Source organism: Sceloporus occidentalis, unplaced genomic scaffold (assembly GCF_023333645.1).
Source record: "Sceloporus occidentalis isolate IW3139 unplaced genomic scaffold, rSceOcc1.0.p SCAF_7, whole genome shotgun sequence".
NCBI classification, from domain to species: domain Eukaryota; kingdom Metazoa; phylum Chordata; class Lepidosauria; order Squamata; family Phrynosomatidae; genus Sceloporus; species Sceloporus occidentalis.
In genome coordinates this window covers 92,147,536-92,163,441 of record NW_028316987.1, presented here as the reverse complement: position 1 = coordinate 92,163,441, position 15,906 = coordinate 92,147,536, and the positions used below count along the sequence as shown (strand labels likewise).

Here is a 15,906-nt window from a genome sequence, read left to right as displayed (position 1 = left end):
TTTTGACGCCCTTGTCACATGTGAAGGGCGAGGGGCGTCTAAAAGCGCCGCCCCTCGCACGTGATGATGGCTCCCCATAGGGCCCGTCTATAGAGCACCGAAGGCACTTGAAGCCTCTGTCTGAGGGAGGACGAGAGCTATTTCTGTATAAAATGTTGAAATATGAATATACATGAATGGGTAGATAAAAATATGCACACTAAATAAATAAAATAATTTTATTCGTATACTATCTTGAACAGTGTGTGCGTGCGTGCGTGCGTGTGATGTCCATATGTAGATGGGGGATTACAAAGGTAAAAAGTCTGAGAACCACTGTGATAGGGCTTCTTGGTGGCTGCTCCCAGGCTCTGGAATGCCCTTCTAAGAGAGCCTGGACTGGCATCCTCCTTGGTTATCCTTCTGTAGGCAAGTGAAGACCTTCTTGTTTCAACAGGCCAATCATAGGGAAAGGGCCTTCAATACTGTACTGAATGCATTTGCTTTTTTAAAAAAATACTATTAAACTGCTTTTTTATTCTACTGCTAATTTAATAATACTTTAATTTCTGTATGCTTTTAGTTAAGTGAATTTTAATCTCTGTTTGTGTTAACTCTCGTAAGCCACCTTGAGTTCTAGGGCCAGGGAAAAGGTGGGATATACCAGGAACTCCAAATGACAAAATCTAGAAGCTAGCTGGCTTCTAAGACAGAATGACAGGCACATAAAATAGTGCAAATATTCTGAAGTGAACTATGGATGTTTTCTGGAGAAACCCATGGATAGTCCTCCCATGGTGCTTTCTCTATTCTCTAGACACTGAGTTTAGGATCAACTCATGGTACACTGTGAAGTCGAAGGCTTTCATGGCCAGCATCTATAGTTTTTTGTGGGTTTTTCGGGCTCTGTGGCCATGTTCTAGAAGAGTTTATTCCTGACATTTTGCCAGCATCTGTGGTTGGCATCTTCAGAGAATGCTTGTTTGGAAAGGAGTTGGGTGTGTGTGTGTGTGTGTGCACACGCGCATACACACTGTGTGAACCTGGGAAGGTGGGAGTGATTTGCATGTGTCTTGTTCTGTTGCTAATGGCAGGCCTCAGGGTGGGAGGGTCTGCAAAAGAGGATGAGTGTCTGCTTGATTAGTGCTCATTGTCTGCTGGAAACCCCTCACCCTGGGAGATTTCTCATTTGCATTTGCTGAGTCTTCATCTTGATATTTTTCAGGACTGGTAGCCAAACCTTGTTTACTTTAAGGGTTTCCTCTTTCTTGTTGAAATTGTCCAGGTGTTTTTGGATTTCAACGGCTTCCCTGTGCATCCTGACATAGTAGTTGTTGACATGGTCCAGAACTTCAGTGTTTTCAAACAGTATTTTATACCCAGGATGGTTTGTGGCATGTTCTGCTACTGCTGATTTTTCTGGCTGGCCCAGTCTGCAGTGTCTCTTGTGTTCCTTGATTCTTGTTTGCACACTGCGCTTGGTGGTCCCTGTGTAGACTTGTCCGCAGCTGCATGGTATGTAGTAAACTCCTGCGGCTGTGAGAGGGTCTCTCTAATAATAATAATAATCTTTATTTGTATGCCGCTTTTCCATGGACGATCAAAGCGGGTTCCAATATCAGATTAACAATACATAACACATCATGACTCTGCTTCTCTCCCCTCAAGATGGTGGTCAGGAGGAGGACTCTTATTCTTGGCAGGCACAGGCCTGTTGTTTCTTGCCTGCTTCTCTCCCCTCAAGATGGTGGTCGGGAGGAGGGCTTTTCTTCTCTGGTCCTTGGCTGAGCAAAGCATTTGCTAGATTTTCTTCATCAGTTTGTAAACCATTTGCAGATTGTGCTTCATCACCACTTTGCCTATTCTATCTGTGACTCCTTTGATGTATGGTAAAAATACCTTCTCTTTTGGTGGCTGCTTATCTTCACTCCTCTGGGTTTTTCTGGGCCTCGCAGCCCTTCTGATGCCTGAGCTGGAGTAACCATTCACCTGTAGAGCCCAGTCTGGGTGCTTCAGTTCATCTTCCAAGAAGTAGGGTTCGCAGATGTATATTACCCGGTCCACAAGTGTTTTGATTGTGCTTCCTTTTTGTCTTGGGTGATGGTTGGAGGTCTTGTGCAGGTATCTGTTTGTATGTGTAGGTTTTCTGTATACTGTGTGACCCAAACATTGGTTTGGTTTGCAGATGACTAGGACATCCAAGAATGGCAGTGTTCCTTCCTTTTCTTTTTCCATAGTGAATTGGATGTTGGGGTGGATGTTGTTCAGATGGTTCAGGAACACAGCCAGATCTTTTTCTCCATGGCTCCAAATGGTGAAAGTGTCATCCACGTATCGGAACCAAGTTGTGGGCTTTTTCGGTGATGTTTCCGGGGTTTGCTTTCATGGTACACTGTTTCTACTCCTGGTTTCCATTAGTTTACAAGTCAATTCCATGCTGACTGAATCAATTTAAACTGAAATTTTGGGTAGGATAAGTGTTGGTGTGTGTGGTGTATAGCTCCAAAGATTTGGATTCATTTTTTTCCTATCATGCCAGTGTCAACACAGATTGATCAAAAGGGTATTATTGAGCTTCTTTGTGTTTACACAGCAGTGGTTGAGAGGAGGCCACTGTTTCCCCTTTCCTTCTCAGCTTCAGAACCAAGCCATGGAAGAAATAAGCCCTCTGAAATTTTATTGGCTTTTTGTTGTCTCCCTCATTTGTTATGGCATATTCAAAGATTTAGGAACCCCACCATAGAGTGGTGGGCACATGTTCTTAATAAATCAGCCCATTTAGGTCCAGGAGTTTTATTAGAGACAGCAGACAACATTGACCTGCCCTCTGGATTGCTGCCATTGATTATATTTACTAACTAGGCGTCCAATTCCCCCAGATGCTGTGCTTTAATAACATGATAGAATCCTTTCAAAGAGCTACGTACAGAACAATGGACTGAGTTGGAAAACTTGGGGGGGGGGGTATCTTTTTTCAGACTAGAGTGTCAAGAATCCCCAAGCTAACATGGCCAATACATCATCCCAAAAGAATCTTGACTTTAATTTTAGATATGATTGTGTCAAAGCTGCTTGTTCGCCAATGTACCTATCTGAATTGGTAAAATAACATGCAAATTTCATTTATTGGATTTATATCCTGCCCAAAATGGAATTCCAATAAGCTAGGGATGAAGAAGCAGAGCAGTTTATCACACTAGTGAAATCCCACTGGAAAACAGGAGTTAAACAAGATTTTAATTTAAACAAAACTTGCAAATTAGAGTAGTTTATCACACTAGGGATTGCCCAAGTGAAATAATGCAAAGTTAATCCAAACGCAAAGCAGAGAAAAATTGCAGCTTTTTTATTTTCGGGTTGTTCCCTGTTTTCTCTGCTTTGCGTTTGGATTATCTGAACATTATTTCACGTTAACGGTGATGTCGTGAGATAAACTTTGGGCATTTCTGAGTTTTCTCGAATTTAAATCTAGTTTAACTCCTGTTTTCCCATGGGACCTCCCTAGTGTGATAAACTCAAGAGAGATGCAGCAAACATTCATGGTCCTCATGGAAATAATTTGAGAAATTATTGTAATTAGATTAGAATCCCAGAAGATTAAGGTTAGAATAAAGCCAGAGGAATGAAATCTGCACATCATGAATTTTACAAAGACTACAGCCTAAATAAGGGTGTTGTGTGGCTCAGCTGCAAAGGGACCCTTCTTCTGAAAAGTAGATGAATTGGACTGACTGCAAAGCGAAGACAATCTTACTGCAAATGTGAAACTTCAGTTTTTTGTAATGGACAAAACATTTGGTAATCAAGATGTATTCACTCAGCTATTTTGTCCTTGCATGCAAGGATGAATAAGTATAGTAGTGTTTTTTTTCCTGGTGCAATAGAAATCAAAACATTTTAAAGAGTTGCAAGACAATTATTGTGTGGATGATGAGTTTTTGAGGGGAGGAACCCATTTTCCAAACAGAAAACAATTTTCTGCACAAGAAGTAATGTGTCTGCATGAACAACAACAACAACAAACTATTTTTTCTCCTGACAATAAATTCTTCTGCCACATTTCAGGACATTCAATCTCAAGAGAAAACAATGCAAAATTCTTGTTGGGCTATTACATTTCCCGGTAGGGTTTTCTGACTGCATTTTTTTAAAAAGCTGGGAACAAATAAAGAATGTTTGCCCATCCCTGATGGGTAGTATGTACCTGGCAGACGTCATAGTGCTCAAAAAGAGACAGCAATCCAACATCACTGCGTTCACCAATGCCTTTTAAAACCATGATGTTGCCATTCCCAGAGTCCAGATCCATCTCATCATTGAAAACATTGGACACAGCCTTGCCAGTCAGCAGGAGGTTAACCAGCTCCTAGTTTAAATAGAATAAAGGGATGTTGGCATTGATAATGGCCAGGGAGTAAGCAAGTGGGGTGCAGTGGTCTGAGTTTTATTAGACTAGGAGTCCAGGAGATTGTGATTCAAATCCCTGTTCAACCAGGGAAACCCACTGGGTGGCTTTGGGCAAATCCCATTCTCTCAGCCACAAAAGGAGGGCGACCCCCTTCTAAACAAATCTTGCTAAGACCCATTATAGATTTACCTTAGGCTCACCATAAATCAGAAACAAGTTGAAGGCACACAAGAAAAACAAAACATGGAGTGAGATAGGAGTGTAAAACTTTGTGAGGTATGGGGCCTAATTCCACCCCAACAAGCCACACTCATGTGTCCCAGGTGTGCCAGAAGTTATGCAATATTACTTCCATCCTTCCCACTCTTTGCAATTTTTTGGTCCATTTTGGTCATTTTTCTAGGGATTTGAGAGTACTGATATAAGTGATTCAAACCATGGCCTTCTTCTACATGAAAAAGAATTTTTTATGGGGGGAAGGGTTTACTTTGGAGAAGCTTTGAAATGTGCCAAAATTGGGCTCAGGGCCACACAAAGTCCATGGACCACTTTCTCCACAGATGGGTAAGGACAGTTGCTTGTGCTACAGATGAAGAACCTAAGTGGAAGTCCAAACATGGTCTGAGATTTCATGTAATGAACTGCCTTGTAATTCTTTACGGTCATAGAGAAACAACAGTGCAAGATGGAGGAGGCACATTTGAGCGACTCTCTCTGTGGTTTGTGGGCACACCATTATTCTCTCTCTCTCTCTCTCTCTCTCTCTCTCTCTCTCTCTATATATATATATATATATATATATATATATATATACACACACACACACACACACACACAACTCCATACTTCCTCTCCTCCTTCCTCTTATACTGAAGACCTCCTCCTGGAACATGCATATCATGGTGCTATCATTGCAATACTCTTTTGAACCCCTTAGCAAACACCACTGGTGAGTTTTGGGGAAACTTGCAAGAACTGTGGCTCGATCAAATCCTCCTCATTTTTGCCTTGCTATAGCAAAAATGTTGGGATTTTGTAGGTTTTTTTTAATCAACCAGTTTTCCTCAAAACACATTGGTGTGGTGAGACCCACAAAATGTCCTGGGTGCACAGGGATTGTCTGATTTGTCATTAAGAAGGCCCATTTTGCCTTAAAGCAACTGGATCTTCTGCCAAAAGTAGCTGGAGACATGGCTGATAGTAAAGGTCTGCCTACTTCCTGGATAACCATTGTCCAATCTAGAGAGTCTGTCACTTAGCACCATACTGTATAAGAAGTGACTTGCAGTGCTATTAGGCTTCTCTTGCTTACTCATTCATCCTACCACCCACTGTAAGTGGAATATGTCCCTTTATGGGTGGGGGCAGGTGTCAAATTCAAACCCTGGGTTAAACAACAGTGCTATTTACTTTGATATGATTATTGTACAGCATTGTTGTCCCCTTACCTCCTTCTCCAGACTAGTGAAATAACACATTCTAGAGTGCATACAGACTTTCCTCGTTTTTACCTGTGAACAGTATCCATGTACACCAATCAACCGGTTTGTGAAAACATCAAAATCTTCACGAACTCTGGAAGAGAAGGAGGTGGGGGAAATGAAATTTTAAAAACTAAGGATGTTTCTTCTAAGGAAAAAGCTAAAGTGTCTCTCCTCCAGTCCCCCCACCAGTCTGTACATAAAATTTGGCTCTCTCCCCAAAGAACCAAAAACAGGGCATGATCACAATCATCAAAATACTTTGGTATAAATACACAATGCAATAAAATGCAATGCAATAAAATAACAGAGCTGACAGTAAAAGAAAAGTATGGTGATTTCCCAACATGGATGGGGACTTATGTTCCAAAATAGTACTCTTCCCTTAATCACCAGGAAAAGTAGCTTTTGTCATATTATGGGTGTGATGGGTCTCTTGTGAAAAGAATCTTTTTTAAAAAAATTCTGTGGGGCTTGCCTATGCATAATATTCCCCTGTGCCACACTGCACAATTACAGCAGTTTGATACTACTTTAATTGTCATGGCTGCAGCCTATGAAATCCTGGGATTTGTACTTCGGTGAGCACCAAAGCTGTCTCGCAGAGAATTCTAAGTGCATTACAAAGCTACAAGTCCCAGGATTTTACTGGGTGGAGCTTTAAGAGCTAAAATTGTATATACTGTGAAGTAGTTATACTTATTTAGTTATTTAACATGGGTGAATGTTGCGTCAGTATACAAAATTTTCCCCTCTGGGAAGCTAACAATCACCCATAACAATAGGAGTATAATATAATAAAAATACATAAAATTGAGATTAGTGAGTAGATAAAATTGAATCAAACCAGCAAAATCACTAAACCTCATTTGTTTATTAAAACTTGATATCAAGAAGATATAAGATTACATGTTACACCAACCTCTATGGGGACGCAAAGGGCCCAACTCATTTAGGGCTTTGAAAATAATGGCCAGCACATGAGAATTATGCACCTCTAATAGTTGACTGGCAAACAGTGTACAAGAACTAGTGAGATTTATGAACCCAAAAAGTCATTCACAGCAGACTGGTAGCTGTGTTTTGTACTAACTCAGCCTTTCAAGAAGCATTGAAAGGCAGACCCACATTGAAAAATGTGATCCAGTTTTTTCTAGCCCATGATCTGTGACATTTATAAAACAATTGCCAGATTTTGCTGTGAGTAGGCAGATTCCTATAACAAGCTTGCACAGCACAACTGGTCTGTATTTTCATTTACTTCATACCCTCAACCCTTCTATTATGTTATCTCAACTTAAAAAGAAAAGAATAGAAAAGCAAACAATTTTTATACATTTGCAATAATTAAGTCAAGACCTCTGAGGAATATACATGGTTTAAGAAGGATCTGACTGAAAATCTGCCTCTAGAGTTAAATATTAAAATTGGTATTTTTCTGTTTTTTTAAAAAAATCTGATTCCAAGAATAATACCAAAGAATCATCAAAATGAAATGCAGATACAGATGTGTACAATGCGGCTAGGAAAAGTGGACACCTCCTGCCTGTTGATAATACTGCATATAGAGATTAGGGTGGAAGGAGTAGATTGTGGTACAAGAACCCAAGGGGGTGGATGGGATCCCTGAAAAGTAGGTGGAAGGCATGGGTGCAATCTTGAGTCCTCGAAACTCTGCTCATAAAAAAGAACTTTGCCTCACACCAACATTTACCATGGTCTACCAACATCTACCACAATGTCTACCAAGATCTATCAATATCTATCACAACATCTACTACAGTCTACTAACATCTACCACAAAATCAAACAAGGTCTCTCGAACATAGCATGGGCGTGTGTGTGTGTGTGAAGGGATTCATATGTGGACAGCGACGCAAGTCCAGTTGGACGTGCCTAACTCTGCATCCAACCCAATTTTCTAGAATGCTCTATGACCTTAAAACCCCTAGCAGCTGCCACAAAAGGTAATTTAAAGAATCAATTACAACAAATAATTAGTGCAATACATTCATTGTCAAATCATCATCCTCTGAGAAGCAAAATGAAGGCATTGCCCAAATGACAACTCTACCTCTATAAATGAACATTTCCTTCAATCCACAAATTTCTAGCATTACAGTAATTTTTAAAACTTCAGTTTAGCATTTAGGAATACAGTTCAAGGACACAATGAAAAGAAGTAGACAAAGTGACCAAGGCAAAGCGAAAACAGCTGAGAGAAGGGTGTGTAAATGGTTTTCAGAATCTCGCTCTTTGCAATCTAAAAATGTGGAGACTGCAGGAACATTTCATTTAGGGAGCAGATTGCCCTCATTTTGTCGCACTCTAGATTATCCTAATCCATCTCAGCATCTTCTCTTAGTTCGGATTAGATGAATGTCTCTTTCAAAGCATTTTCAGAAATGATTTGACAATATGAACAGTGAAATATCCAAGGTATTATTGCTTCAGCCAGAAACATCTTTGGCCCCTGGCCACTTCTTAGCTCCAGGAACATTCACACTGTGGAAATCCCAGAGCTTTCCTCAAGACAACCTGACCGATGCAACATGCGTCAATTAGGGGCTGTGGGACACCGAGTCTGGACAATAGAAGGAAGTTCTAATTCCATCCTTGGGTCCAATGGGCATGGGAATGTTAAGTTTTACCTAAGACGTTTCAAGAAGCAACATCTGTGGTTCACATCATTTGTACTGGCGAGGAAGTGGCCATCAAGGACATGGCTTGAAGATTTACAGCCAGCATGGATTGTACTAAAGCCCCCACTTCCAGGGCAAGTACAGTTACATGCCCACAACATGGAAAAATAGGCACCCCCTCTGGAAAGCTGTGTGGGAACTGATGAGAAATTTTTAAGTGGGGCCACTGGTCCACTGAAATATGTACTGCCCATTGCCTGGTGGTAGTGTTCCTGGGTCTTCAGTAGCATTCCTATCCTACCCACCTTTCCTCAGTGGGGCTACTCCAGGGTCTTCAGATCAGTGTTTCCCAACCTTGGGTTCCCATATGTTGTGTGGATTGCAACTCCTATCACCCCTGATAGGCAAGCATGAATATAATGTATTACAGTTACATGCATAAGTATAATTTATTAGTTATAGACCAGCCTGATCAGGTACAAAATAAACAATCCAGGCTAAGCTAAGAGCAAACTGCAAGTGCATAAATATTCCAAGAAATGTACGCAACAACAACAAAATTTGCTTTCGGTGGGGGTACCTGTTAGCAGCTACAAGTACTGATATTGTTACAGGTTCAGTCTCCTTTATTCAAAATGCTTGGGACCTGATATGCTTTGATTGAATTTTGGATTTTTTAAATTTATTATTATTATTATTATTATTATTATTATTATTATTATTATTTGGATTTTGGAATATTAGCATACACAGAATCTCTTGGAGATGGGATCCAAGTCGAAACATGAAATTAATTTATGATTCATATACACCTTATAAACATAGCTAACAGTAATTTTTACATTTTTTAAATTGTTCATGAAACACATGTTGTGTACACTGAACCATCAGAAAGCAAAGATGTCACCATCTCAGCCACCCATGTGGATGATTTTGGAGTATTTTGGATTTCAAATTTCTGGATAAGGGAGACTCAACTTGTATTGAGAAGATTTAACAAGTTGATTTGTGGTAAGGCATGCTGAAACTCCTAAATTTCCCAACTAAAAGGTAATTTCACTAATGGAGCCTGAAAGAAGAAGGGAAGAATGGTGATGGAAGTTGTATCCCAACAAGATCTGGGTACTTGAGAATGGGGGAAAGCATCTGTTCATACTTGCCCTCAGCACATCTGCATTCCTCACCATTCTAAATTTACAGAAATTTTGACAGGTATCTGCTTGAGGTTTTCATAGAAAGACAGGACAGTCTGTAGTTTTTGCTGGTGTACAGCTTAGATGTGGGAGGAGGCAAAATGAAGGCATTGCTCCTCTAATAAGAATGTTGCTGCCCAATTAAATTTCCCTTCAGTCCAAAAGTTTCTAGCACTGCAGTAATTCAAAACCTCAGTTGAGTATTCACAAACACAGTTGAGACATCCCAAGAAAATGGCCCGACAAGTAGAACAAGGGAATTTAAACACAGCCAATAAAAGAGTCTGAGGTACTGAACCCTTTCCAAGTTCTCACTCTGTGCAACACTAGAAATGTGGGGGCTGAAGGAAAATTTCATTGGTGGGACAGAATGCTATAGGCAATGCCTTAATTCCCCACCCCAGTAGCTACCCCACTGAGCCTTTACAACAAATGTTTCTCATCGCTATTGGGTTGTTCCACAGTGTGACGTGCCATGAACGGAAAGTAAAAGGTTAGCAGTTTCTTCTGCTGAAAATACCAACACAGACATGCAAAGGCGGGCTTTTCACCCATGTGTTTACTGTAAATTTTCCTCCTCTTTGCCATTAACAAAAATAAAAGTCACATGTGTGTTTAAAGCTAAATAATGAGGTCTGGCTCTGTCACAATTCCTATCCATGGGTGAAAACAGTAATACTCCGTGGCTGACCTCACTCTTCTTCTTCATGGCAACAGACTGTTAAACATTAACAAAACACACAATTACTACAGAAATAGAATATGGGTTGGTAGGAGGAAAAAGATCTGAAATAATTACCAGGGAAGTTTTTACAAAAGGGCAGCTAAAAGCAGAAGGATCACCAAAGGAAAGTTCCATTTTGACATCAGTTCATGCCACTATTAACAGATGTGTTTCTCTGGCATAACAGGCAGGAGGCACAATGGATGTATACTAAGGTGATCTTATATGACTGAAGGCTGTTTGGGATGTTACATTCCTCTTATCTGCATCACCCTGCATGCTAACTCTAGCATCCAACTGAAATTTGTTTGGCAGATTCAGCTCAGATTTCAGCCAAATGCTTTATTTTGGTACTTGCTTCCAAAGCAGCAAATCTACTGTGGTTCAACAGTTTATTGGGAAGTGGGAGCTCGTCTCACAAACAGATACGCCTTTTTAAAAATTCTGTCTTTTTTTTCTAAACCCATCCCCAGCCCTGCAAGCAGAAAAGCAGTACATTTGGATAAAACATCTCCATTTCCTGTGTTTGTTTTCTACTACCAAGGAGTGTTTGTTATTAGCAATACTTACTTACTAACTAACTAACTAACTAACTAACTAACAGTCCATCCTGAAATCTGAACCGGCAATGTTCATTCTATCATCTGAGGTTTCTCTGCCACTTCCCCCCCCCCCCCCCCCCATAGAATCATAGAGCTGGAAGAGAACCCCAAGAACCATCCAGTCCAACCCACTGCCATGCAGGAAGGCACCCCCGACAGATGACCATCCAGCCTCTGTTTAAAAGCCTCCAAAGAATTAGACTCCACCATTGTCCGAGGCAGCATATTCGACTGTTGAATAGCTCTTACTGTCAGGAAGTTCTTCCTAATATTGAGCTGAAATCTCTTTTCCTAAATTTTGCATGCATTGCTCAAGGTCCTATTCTCTGGAGCTGCAGAAAACAAGCTCGCTCCATCCTCAATATGACACCCCTTCAGATATTTAAACATGGCTATCATGTCACCCCTTAACCTTCTCTTTGCCAGGGTAAACATACCCAGATCCCTAAGCCTCTCCTCACAGGGCATGTTGCTCTGTGTACACCTGGGGTCCACATTTATGCAACACAATAATAACTTTAAGTTTCCCTTTAATTGCCATAGTTTCATTCCATAGAATCTTGGGTTTTGCAAGTGCAGGGAAGGGCATTTAGAGTTCTGAGCCAGAGGACTTTAGTGCCTCCCCAAACTACAGTATAAACTCGCAGATTCCATGGGATGGATCCATGGCAGCTAAAGTGGAATAATAGTGCTACAACTGTGACTTGACCTCAGCACCCTATTTTGCATGCTGTCCAATATGCAAAATCCCAACATGTGAAGACTCACACACAAAATATATAGAATACTGAAGTGCTAACACAGCTGTATTAATTTGAAGACAGTATGGGTGAATAAAGGTGTAGCTTGCATCCCATGGGAATGCCCCACAAATAAGCATATGTTAGAATGCACAGTAAATCACTTATCTGTGAAGATAAACATAGTTCTGTTCAGGAGGGAGTTAGGTACAGTTTCAGGAACACAAGAGTAGCTGCAGAGGCACAGTCACTCAAGTTTTGAGATCAAGGTAAAGTAATGCATGAGACTGAATCACATTTTCCATAGATTAGAATAGAGTGGGTTTAATGGACCAAACAGCTTTTCTTGTTGACCTTCGATGTTCCTGAAACTCAAAGCTGTTTTCTCGATGCTATTGTTTTCTTTTTTGCTCTTTTAAAAAAAGATGCTCCCTCTTTTCTTAATTAAACAAAAAATACCCCATCACCCATTGTTTTCTTCATCCTCTCAAAAAAGAAATCCACTGTAAAAGGGGAAAAGTTTAAAAATTTCAAGAAATCTTTGGGACTTCAAGCTGAGATGGGTATCTTTATTCAAAACATGCTTTAATCCACATGGGACACAGGTTCAAAGTGAATACAGGATGCCAGAAGAAAGTTCTCCCAAGTTACACAATCATTGTAACCCTGATCTTGCACTCAGTGTAGATTAACTGCTCTGTTTGAACCATCTTAGTCCAAAAGATGAAACAGACATGTTGTCTTGTTGTTCCAGAGGGAAGGATGGGAATAAGCTTGCAGAAACTGCAGGGAATCAGAATTTGGATTAACATTAGGAGGAATGCCCTGATGTGATGAACTGACAGCAGAATAGTTAGACCAGATCAAGCTGGAAATCTCCTTGGAAGCCAAGATGACTAAACTGAGGCTGTTGTACTTTGGTCACATCTTGAGAAAGCACAGCTCACTGGAAAAACCAATAATGTTATAAAAAGTGAAGCAGAAAGAGAGGAAGGCCACATACTAGATGGATAGACTCTATTAAGGAGACTACAAGTATGAAAGTACAGAAATTAAGTAGAGCAGTGGAGGCCAGGGAGTCTTGGAGATGTCTCATCCATAGAAGGAGTAGTAGTAGTAGTAGTAGTGGTGGTGGTGGTGGTGGGTTCATATTCTTATGGAGGCATTTACTATATATACTCATGTATAAGTCTAGAAATTTCAGTCAAAAAGTGACACCCCAAAAACTTGGTCAACTTATCCATGGATCAGAGTAAGTACAGTGCTATAATTCCTATCAAAAAGAAGGAACCATCCCCTTCCCTGAGTAGTGTTCAAGTTGGAAAGGACCCCAAGAGGTCTCCAATCCAACCCCCTGCCATATAGGAAAACACAACTAAAGCCCTCCTGGGACATAGCCATCCAACCTCTGTTTAAAGATCTCCAAATCAGACAGTCTGCTAGGCTCTGAGACTATTTATTCTACTGTTGAATAGTTTTTACAGCGAAGAAGTAAATTTACAGTGCTTTATAAATAAAGGTTAATAATAATAATAATAATAATAATAATAAAGAAGTTCTGCCTGATATTTAGGTAGAATTTTCTTTCTGGTAATTTGAATTCACTAGTTCCTGTTCTTGTCTCAGGAACAGCAAAAAATAAGCTCACTCCATCTTCTCTATATGACATCCCATCAACTGTTTAAAGACGACAATCATATCGCCTCTCAGTATTCTCATCTCCAAGCTACATCTACCAATTCCCCCTGTATCAGAGACCTCCTTCCATGTTTATAATAACAGAATCACAGAGTTGAAAGAGACCATAAGGACCTTCCATCCAGTTTAACCCTAGTCTGCCCTGCAGGAAGACAGAATCAAATCACTCCTAACAGATGGCCATCCAGCCTCTGTCTAAAAACCTCCAAAGGAGACTCCACATCTCTCTGAGGCATGCCATGTTCTGCAAGAAGGCATAATCAGTCATCAATACACAATTCCATCCTCACAACCAGGTATCAGCAAGTAAAGTGCTTCTTGTTTTTACTGGATTTTACTCCTACCCATGCAGGCGGGAGCCAGAACATGCTAGAACTATATGATTATCACCAAAAGCTGGAACCTCATGCACCCACTGAACTCAACGGTGGACAAACCAGAACCAGAGACAGAGTTGAAAGCCATGTCAACAGTGCTCCTGCCTCTCAGGAGGAAATCACAATATGGGCTCCCCTCCCACGTCCTGAGGCAGGTGTATGATGTTATCATGGTGTGTAGGTGCCATGTTGCACAGTAACTCCTGTGCATTTAACAAACCAATGATGATCTATCATGAAAGAATGAGACCATGCACAAGAAGTTGGGTTAAACAAGGGCCACTTTATTGACCTAATTAATGATATTTCAGTCCTGGAAAACCATAAGAGGAGAAGGAACCTGATGTGCTGCTGGAGCTGCAAGGGAAAACATGGGAGGGGGCTAGTCATAGAATCATAGAATCGTAGAGTTTCAAGAGACCACAAGGGCCATCCAGTCCAACCCCCTGCCATGCAGGAAATCACAATCAAAGCATCCCCGACAGATGGCCATCCAGCCTCTGTTTGAAGACCTCCAAGGAAGGAGACTCCACTACACTTCGAGGGAGTTTGTTCCATTGTCAAACAGCCCTTACTGTCAGGAAGTTCCTCCTAATGTTGAGGTGGACTCTCTTTTCCTGCAGCTTGCATCCATTGGTCCGGGTCCTAGTCTCTGGAACAGCAGAAAACAAGCTTGCTCCCTCCTCAATATGACATCCCTTCAAATATTTAAACAGGGCTATCATATCACCTCTTAGCCTTCTCTTCTAAACATCTTCTAAGCTGGGGATGTTTAGAGCTGGGGATGTTTAGAAGCCTTCTCTTCTAAACATCCCCAGCTCCCTAAGTCATTCCTCATAGGGCATGGTTTCCAGACCTTTCACCATTTTAGTCGCTCTCCTTTGGACACGCTCCAGTTTCTCAATGTCCTTTTTTAATTGTGGTGCCCAGAACTGGACACAGTATTCAAGGTGGGGCCTGACCAAAGCAGAATAGAGTGGAACTATTACTTCCCTGGATCTAGACACTATACTTCTATTGATGCAGCCTAAAATCGCATTGGCCTTGTTAGCTGCCACATCACACTGTTGACTCATGTTCAACTTGTGGTCTACTTGGACTCCTAGATCCCTTTCACACGTAGTTTCATTCAGCCAGGTGTCTCCCATCCTATATCTGTGCTTTTCATTTTTCCTCCCTAAGTGCAGTACCTAGTCTTATATTGCTTGTAACTGTCTCCCGCATGAGACCCATGTGGCATCACAGTACACTGTGCCATCCACAGGAACTCCTATTCTTCTCCCATTGGAAGCCCTCAAAGCTAGGTCTGTCCCCATAGCATTGTGTGCAGTGGTATCTGGGACCCCCTTATAAACAAAGAGGGCTTGATTCTTTCTTGAATGTCCAGGCAACATGATTTTTGCCTTTATGCCAAATGCTGGCAAACTCTCCACAGGCCTTTTCAGCACTCCTTCCAAACTATGCCAGCTATGTCAAATTTCTACCCCTCGCTATGCCTGTGCCAGAAGCTTGGTGGTACACATTTTTTCACATAAGAAAAAGTGAAGGCATCTATCTTCCATCATTTGTCTAAACTAAAGGGGAAGATTATGAGATGTGCAATTAAAATCCACTTAAGAAAGAACAGCCTGATCCTTCCAATGCTGCCTAGCCTAGCACAACCTCTTTAAAAAACAACATTTCATTTATCTGAGTGATAAGGGATAAACTTATTAGGCTTCCTCAATGTAAACAGAAGATAAGGCTTGGGGTAGTTTTATTCCCCTGTTTTCTTCTTCGTGCAGGCAGAGTCAGCTCTTGAGCTAATGATTTTTCACGTGCCGTGTATGTTTGAAGTTGCTGCACTTCTCTCTGAAGTCAGTGTCCCTGTCACTAACAGTCTGAAGTCCCCAGTTCAAATACAGCCTTAGCCACAAAACTCACTAGTTGGATATAGGCCAAGTGCTTTCTCTCTCAGCCTCAGATAACCCCCATCTGTAATGAAGAGTTTAATAATATTGACATGCTATTCTTACACTGAATGCAGTGGCAGCAATGAGTTCAAAGCCTAATCAATGTGCTT

At 41.0% G+C, this 15,906-nt stretch overlaps 1 protein-coding gene across 4 annotated transcripts in view; it reads right to left on the bottom strand.

Annotated features, from left to right (window-relative positions):
• Positions 1-15,906, bottom strand: part of LOC149310102 (putative ubiquitin carboxyl-terminal hydrolase MINDY-4) — a 110,373-nt gene that overhangs the window by 29,604 nt on the left and 64,863 nt on the right. For all 4 annotated transcript variants that reach the window (XM_089533701.1, XM_089533702.1, XM_089533704.1 and 1 more), the window contains 2 exons: positions 5,899-5,962; positions 4,184-4,345 (listed from right to left, as the gene is read on the bottom strand). In XM_089533701.1, the coding sequence (XP_089389827.1) occupies positions 4,184-4,345; positions 5,899-5,962 (226 nt within the window). The remainder of the gene's footprint in view (positions 1-4,183; positions 4,346-5,898; positions 5,963-15,906) is intronic.